An 8,358-nucleotide genomic window follows, 5' to 3' on the forward strand; every position below is an offset into this window, starting at 1 on the left:
CTGGGCTGATATGAACCTGTGGGAAGGGTCTGGTGCTGTGTGCAGAAGGGTCTGGTGCAGAGGAGTCTGGTTCTGGTTCAGAAGAGTCCGGTGCTGTGTGCAGAAGGGTCTGGTGCAGAAGAGTCTGGTTCTGGTGCAGAAGGGTCTGGTGCAGAAGAGTCTGGTGCAGAAGAGTCTGGTTCTGGTGCAGAAGAGTCTGGTTCAGAAGAGTCTGGTGCTGTGTGCAGAAGAGTCTGGTTCAGAAGAGTCTGGTTCTGGTGCAGAAGGGTCTGGTGCAGAAGAGTCTGGTTCTGGTGCAGAATGGTCTGGTTCTGGTTCAGAAGGGTTCTGGTGGTGTGTGTAGTGTTGTGAGGGGAGCAGTGGTTTGGATGTGATTACCTTTGATCATCATGCAATCACTGAAGACTTCCACAGGAGAGAGCTGCTTGTATGTTTTAACTAAATAAGCGAGCAAATACGTATTAAACAGGGGTGAAAGTAGTTTTTATTTCTTGGTGGTACTATGATATAGAGTTATAATGCGCTTGCCGAAAATTTCACTTAGCCTAATTATTTATTATTTATTTGTTTGTTTATTTACTGTATTATAGGCTACTTATCAAGCATTCACTAGGACTTCTTATCACTCTAGTATCACTAGATATCTTTAACCCACCTGTATCTGTTTTTGATTATGAATAAATTGCAAACACTTAATTTCAACATTTATTTATTTATTTAGCCTAGTTACTCTGTTCGCTCCCACTTCCAATCGTTTTTTTATATAGGCTACTGTATATTATGAAACACGTTTCTTTGAGTCATGCCTTTTTATTTGGGAGACTGCAACATACTGTAGCGTTTCACTATCATGAACTGGTTTATTGTCACAAAGCACACAATGCAGCATATAACACAGCGGGCCGTGTCAGGCCCAGAACCGAAAGAGGCAGAACTTTCTCGAACAGTAGCCTATATTCCCCGGGGGTCCCGCCCCCCTCTCGCCAGGCTGCCAACCATGAGCGTGCCCGGGGTTATGCATAGCGCGGGCACTCCCTGATTGACAGCCGGTCGCTACAATACTTCTGTCCGCTAAAACACTTTTATTATTGCTGCGCAAGATCTGGTTAAGCCGTACACGCGCTGTCTGTCTCTTGTCTCTCCAGCGAAACACTGCACACATAAAACCAGAATAGGCTATTGAAACATCAACATATTTTTCTTTAGCCTGTATGTTTTTTTATTTATTTCGGAGACTTTCCAAGAAACGTCCGTCTGCTAAAACACTTTGGATACCAGTGCACGTTGGCGCAATTAGGCTACTGTACGCGCGCTATAGCTTGCTCGTTGTCTGTCCAGCTGCACGGGAGGTTTAGACACAATTCAGATACAGTTCAGAACGATGTATATGAAATATATTTTGGGGGAAACGTGTTGCTTCTGGTAATTTGACGTTAGCAGTTGTGTTGTCATGCTGAAAGTGCAATATTTTTCAGAGACAGTATAGTTTTCTTTCCGGTACGGCGTTCCCTATCCAAATATTTTAGTGGTACTCCGTACCGGCCAGTACCGGCTTACTTTCACCCCTGGTATTAAATAAAAACAAGTCTTTGTTCATGTGTAAAAACTGCCTTTCATGATATGCAGGATGGGGTGCATTATTTTGGACATTAAACATATATACATGATATGCAGGAAGGAGTGCATTATTTTGGACGTTAATATATGATATGCAGGATGGGGTGCATTATTTTGGACATTAATATATGATAGGCAGGATAGGGTGCATTATTTTGGACATTAATATATGATATGCAGGATGGGGTGCATTATTTTGGACATTAATATATGATATCCATAATGGGGTGCATTATTTTGGACATTAAAAAAGAAATATATTGCAACTTTTGAGGGTTCTGTTTCCTGAACTAAGAGTGACCCACTCCATTGTGCTGCACAGATGCAATATCTTGGACATGAAGCTGCTGCAGTGCCCTGTACTTTCATTAGCACACACACACACACACAAACACACACCATCTTGGACATGAAGCTGCTGCAGTGCCCTGGACTTTCATTAGCGCACACACACACACACACACACACCATCTTGGACATGAAGCTGCTGCAGTGCCCTGGACTTTCATTAGCACACACACACACACACACACACACATACACACACACACACCATCTTGGACATGAAGCTGCTGCAGTGCCCTGGACTTTCATTAGCACACACACACACACACACACACACACACACACACACACACACACACACCATCTTGGACATGAAGCTGCTGCAGTGCCCTGGACTTTCATTGTTGATGTGAAAATGCGAAAGTCCCTTTCCAAAAATGAGCGTAACATTTGCTTGGGTGACCCCAACGATTACAGGTAAATGTCTTAAATTGACTCAGGGGATTACATGTGAACTCGACACACTGTAGCCATTTAGATTCTACACGTGGAAAGATCACATCTCAACTCTTACCTCAGATGTAGCCATTTTGATTCTACATGTGGAAAGATCACATTCCAACTCTTATCTCAGGTGTAGCCATTTTGATTCTACATGTGGAAAGATCACATTCCAACTCTTATCTCAGGTAATACTGTAGCCATTTTGATTCTACATGTGGAAAGATCACATTCCAACTCTTACCTCAGGTGACACTGTAGCCATTTTGATTCTACATGTGGAAAGATCACATCCCAACTCTTAACTCAGGTGTAGCCATTTAGATTCTACATGTGGAAAGATCACATCTCAACTCAGGTGTAGCCATTTTGATTCTACATGTGGAAAGATCACATCCCAACTCTTAACTCAGGTGTAGCCATTTAGATTCTACATGTGGAAAGATCACATCTCAACTCAGGTGTAGCCATTTAGATTCTACATGTGGAAAGATCACATCTCAACTCAGGTGTAGCCATTTTGATTCTACATGTGGAAAGATCACATCCCAACTCTTAACTCAGGTGTAGCCATTTTGATTCTACATGTGGAAAGATCACATTCCAACTCTTATCTCAGGTGTAGCCATTTTGATTCTACATGTGGAAAGATCACATCCCAACTCTTAACTCAGGTGTAGCCATTTAGATTCTACATGTGGAAAGATCACATCTCAACTCAGGTGTAGCCATTTAGATTCTACATGTGGAAAGATCACATCTTAACTCAGGTGTAGCCATTTTGATTCTACATGTGGAAAGATCACATCCCAACTCTTATCTCAGGTGTAGCCATTTTGATTCTACATGTGGAAAGATCACATCTCAACTCAGGTGTAGCCATTTTGATTCTACATGTGGAAAGATCACATCCCAACTCTTACCTCAGGTGTAGCCATTTAGAGCTAGGCTTTATATCCACTACTTAATGTACCTTGTTGACCCCTTTTCACAATATTAATGTTACCATAAATAGCCTCACGACACCATTGAATAAATGATAGATATACAATTATAAAAAAATCTGACACTAACACAAGGGAACGTATTGATTTGGTCCAAAACTGTAAAACCATCCACAAAGCAAAAAGTTGTTACTTTGAAGTATCTAAGATAATCACATTGGTTTGTTTTTAGGTCTTTCTACATATCAAGCAAACTGGTCAGGGGTGAAAAAGGTGAGAAGGGCACGCGAAGTGACAATAGTGCATAGCTTCCACGGAGTACGCGAAGTCACAATAGTGCATAGCTTCCACGGAGTACGCGAAGTGACAATAGTGCATAGCTTCCACGGAGTACGCGAAGTGACAATAGTGCATAGCTTCCACGGAGTACGCGAAGTGACAATAGTGCATAGCTTCCACGGAGTATGAAATGGCCCAAAACCAGAGATTTACAAAGAAAACCACTAATATAAAATCACTAAAAAATTTGTTGTGGCCAAAAATATCATATGTATGATAAAAATAAGTGAATATAAAAAAAGTGTCTTCTTCTCCTATTTCTCCTTAGTGTGAGGGGCCCGTTGCACTGTTAGGCAGCATGCTTCAGCATGGCCCTCCTCTCCTCCTAAGCAATCTACATGAGTTTTCTTTCTTTCTTTTTTCTCTGTGCCTGAAGTTCAGACATTTCTGAAGATTTCAGGCCTATTGGACATGAAGACATAGTAGGCATAGTATTAGAATAAAGATGATAAGTTTGAATATTTGTTGAACCAAACCAGGTGAAACTTGCTTGAGACACACACTATTTCAGACTAACATTATATAAAATAGGGTAGACTAGACTAATTTTTGTAAAATCGATTTGAAATGTTTTAACTTCCTATGGAATGGGCATTTTTGTGTCTAGACCAGGTCTTGTGAAGCCGTGTGCAAAAGTAGATCAAAATAAAATGAAAAATGAGTCATTTAGACCATTATTTGCTAAGATATGCTCATGTGTTTTGTAAAATGCCCAATGGAAACTCCCCATAGGACTTTTGGTTACCCAAATTGCATACTGACAATAAAAGCCTTACTGTGTGGTTTCTGGACTATTTGGATTGTTTGTCAGAGGTTCTGATGGAATGACTACACTATGGAATAATTACAGAAATGTCTTTGCATTTTCTTTGTTGGTTCAATGGGTGTGGATAAGATGGATTATACATCTGCACAACAAATATTGGATAAAACAATGGATAAAAATATGGATTCCGGTGACTATTTCAATACCCAATTTGCTGCATCTATCTTATTGATAAGGATACACACTGCAGCTAGAAGGTAGGGAAGCACCGGAGGGGGAGGAGGGCAATTTGAAACAATTTAATTAAGACATAGTAAGATTAATCTGACAATGTAAAGCACTATACAGATTGTACATGAAAAAGGTTGTCATATATGGATTCCCAAGTGTCCAAGCTTTCAAATGGTGTATAACATTACTATGCTACATAGCAATATGGTGCAATTCATTTATAATGTTGGGGGAGAGTGTGTTGTGGAGGGCACACTGTTTCATAACAAGTGTTATCCTGCAGCCTAGGTTACTTACAGATTGTGGCATTGTGCTAGTTAGTTTGTTTAACCAACCAATAAAGTTGTGTTGTGTGAATAGTGTTCACACTAAATGTTAAACTGTAGCCTACCCTATAGGCACAGGCTACTTCTGATCAGGTCACTGAACGTTTCTTAAAGACATGTCAATCAACACTGATTTTGTCTCTGAGCCAGATCAGTATAGCAAAGATCAGTATAGCAAAGTCTAATGTGAATAATTAAAGAGTTAAATGTGAATAATTAAAGAGTTAAACGTTTTGCACAGCCCAGTTTAGGAGACATTTAACTCTTTAGGTTATTCACATTAGCCTTTGCTATACTGATAAGGTCTGTGTATTTGCTTCACATTTTGCCGATCTAGACCAAATACAGCACGTAACCTATTCATCAAATTAACTCGTTGTGTCTATATTTCTGTCTCATATCGCTAACTTTAACAACATTAAAACAAAACCGCCAATGCTACGTTGCTACACTAATCGCAACGTCTTTTGCTAACAGAAGTTGAAAGTTTCAACTAGCCCACATGTGACATCTCTAGGCACCTCCTCGCCGTGCTCACATTCCAGCTGACATTTCAGACGCATCTAGGCCTATCTGCGCTCACAAAAGGAGGCTATACCTACGCGAGCGTTCTGTTCACGCTGCCTCTGCAGCAACAAGCTTCCGCTGTTGGCAACACCAAGATGTGTTTGCGTCTGCACAATAGTAAACTCAGCTCACGTTGACCCCCCCCCCCTAAATATTTTCTCATCGGTTCTGCACAAACCACGTAAGTCAGTCATTTTGGATTCAAAACGGCGAATTTCGCCGAAAGGTGAGGAGTTTGCATGCCTGACATACAATTCAGTTGATTTTGTCCTTAAATAAAGGAGAAAGGCTCAATGAATGCCTATGTCTGTGCCAAATCATTCTAACAATAGTAAATGCAACTGTAGTCATAATACATTTCAGGACTTTTACTTTTGATACTCAAGTAGGCTACATTTGAAGTACTTTAGTACTTCCACTCAAGTGGAAATGTAAAAGGACTACTTTTACTAGAGTAACATTTGACTATATGTATCTCTACCGTCACTCAAGTACAGGATGTGTGTACTTCGTCCACCACAGAGTGAACGTGCCCTTTACCTCCGATTAGAATTTGGGAAGGTCTCCAGCACAACTTACCACACTCGACTCTACACATGTTAGATCTCAACTGATATGGTGTCTACAGCACACATGGAATCAGCCCAGTTTGCTGTAGTCATGGAGACCACCTGTTTAAGTGTTTGATAAGGCAATCACTTCATTAAAGAGCACCAGTAGAGAACTAAAGCAATACACATTGAGAAACACCCACTGATGCAGTTGCTCAGACAGATCACCAAGAAGGGCAGCCATTTTAGCTGAACCGAAGTCCTTCCCTGTAATGGGCACATGGGGTTTTTCACCCTTTTAAAAAGGCACTTCATTTTGAATAACTAACTGCTGGAAACTGCAACTTGTGCAAATGTAGACACTTGGGAGTGCAGCAAAGCTCTCCATATCAACATCGACCCTGAATTAGACACAGTATCAACCTAAGAGTCTCTCCCCCCCCAGTCACTCTACTTCAAGTAAGCTGCAACTTGTGCAAATGTACACAGTTGGATTACTGCAAAGCCCTCCGTTTCTGCACCCACCCTGAATTACAGACACATACATGAACACACACGCATGAACACACACACATCCCAAAGAGCAGGCAGACTGAGTACGGACCATGTGCATTTTTATTGAGTTTTCAGTGTACAGAGATTCCCCAGGCAGAATGCATGTGTGAGTGTGTGTGACACACACCCCCCATCCAACAGCTGGCTTCAGCGCCACCCCCCATCACTAGAGGAGCACGCTGCGTCAGCATCAGACTGACCAACCCCACAGTAACTCAACTCAGAGGACTTAAGGCTGCAAGTACAAAAACACATAATTTACAGAAGCAAAAAAACTAAACAAAAACACCAAACACACCCCTCCAGGGCCCTCAGGCCAGATAGAGAGTGTGTGTGTGTGTGTGTGTGTACGCTGCCCTGTGAAGGGTGCGTCTCCGGGAATGACTGGAGGAAATGGAGTTTTAACTCAAAGAGTCCCGACTCCCCACCCCCCCACAACCCCACCCCCCCCTACCCAGTGGGGATGGGCGGGGCGACGAGGTGAAGGTGGTGCAGGAGTCCCGACGCCGCTGGGGCCATGCCACACACAGGTGTGTGTGTGTGTGTGAGCACACCGCCGTGTGTTTAGAAGCATTTGCGGTGCACGATGGAGGGGCCGGACTCGTCGTACTCCTGCTTGCTGATCCACATCTGCTGGAAGGTGGAGAGGGAGGCCAGGATGGAGCCGCCGATCCAGACGGAGTACTTGCGCTCAGGGGGCGCGATGATCTGAAACACACACATGCAGAGGTGAGAACGCCACTCAACACAGGGGCCACTTCCATCTTCAGAGAGAGACGGACACAGAGACTGAGACGACGCTCACCTTGATCTTCATGGTGGAGGGTGCCAGGGATGTGATCTCCTTCTGCATACGGTCAGCAATGCCTGGGTACATGGTGGTACCGCCGGACAGCACAGTGTTGGCATACAGGTCCTTACGGATGTCGACGTCGCACTTCATGATGGAGTTGAACGTGGTCTCGTGGATACCACAGGACTCCATACCTGGAGGAGGAGAGAGAGAGCGAGAGAGAGGGAGGGAGAGAAAGTGAGAGGGTTACATTAAGGAGCTTGGGAGAGTCCACTACAGAAGGACGTAGGGAGTGTGTGGCTTCTGCCTACAAGTGCCAAGTCAGTTAGGAGAGTGTGTGAGGGTGTGTGAGGGGCACTCAGGCCAGTTAGGAGAGTGTGTGAGGGGCACTCAGGCCAGTTAGGAGAGTGTGTGAGAGGGGCACTCAGGCCAGTTAGGAGAGTGTGTGAGAGTGTGTGAGGGGCACTCAGGCCAGTTAGGAGTGTGTGTGAGGGGCACTCGGGCCAGTTAGGAGAGTGTGTGTGAGTGGCACTCACCCAGGAAAGAGGGCTGGAAGAGCGCCTCGGGGCAGCGGAACCTCTCGTTGCCGATGGTGATGACCTGTCCGTCGGGCAGCTCGTAGCTCTTCTCCAGAGACGAGGAGGAGGCGGCGGTGCCCATCTCCTGCTCGAAGTCCAGCGCCACGTAGCACAGCTTCTCCTTGATGTCGCGCACGATCTCCCGCTCGGCCGTGGTGGTGAAGCTGTAGCCGCGCTCGGTCAGGATCTTCATCAGGTAGTCCGTCAGGTCGCGGCCGGCCAAGTCCAGACGCAGGATGGCGTGGGGCAGGGCGTAGCCCTCGTAGATCGGCACGGTGTGAGTGACACCATCACCGGAGTCCATC

The 8,358-nt window shown here is 44.2% G+C and overlaps 2 protein-coding genes across 3 annotated transcripts in view; one reads left to right on the forward strand and one right to left on the reverse strand.

The window, feature by feature from the left end:
• LOC143121937 (NACHT, LRR and PYD domains-containing protein 3-like) overlaps nt 1–8,358 on the forward strand; it is a 203,736-nt gene that overhangs the window by 59,475 nt on the left and 135,903 nt on the right. The window lies entirely within an intron of this gene.
• LOC143122011 (actin, cytoplasmic 1-like) overlaps nt 6,725–8,358 on the reverse strand; it is a 2,641-nt gene continuing 1,007 nt past the window's right edge. The window contains exons 2-4 of the mRNA XM_076282785.1: nt 8,012–8,358; nt 7,488–7,669; nt 6,725–7,390 (exon numbers count right to left, since the gene is read on the reverse strand). The exon at nt 8,012–8,358 is cut by the window's right edge and continues 92 nt beyond it. Coding sequence (XP_076138900.1) covers nt 7,247–7,390; nt 7,488–7,669; nt 8,012–8,358 — 673 coding nt within the window. The 3' untranslated portion in view covers nt 6,725–7,246. The remainder of the gene's footprint in view (nt 7,391–7,487; nt 7,670–8,011) is intronic.

The sequence above is a fragment of the Alosa pseudoharengus genome, unplaced genomic scaffold, assembly GCF_046254945.1.
Source record: "Alosa pseudoharengus isolate Yale_2024_CS ecotype anadromous, Long Island Sound unplaced genomic scaffold, YU_APseudo_1.1 YU_APseudo_1.1_scf_1, whole genome shotgun sequence".
Lineage (NCBI taxonomy): Eukaryota > Metazoa > Chordata > Actinopteri > Clupeiformes > Clupeidae > Alosa > Alosa pseudoharengus.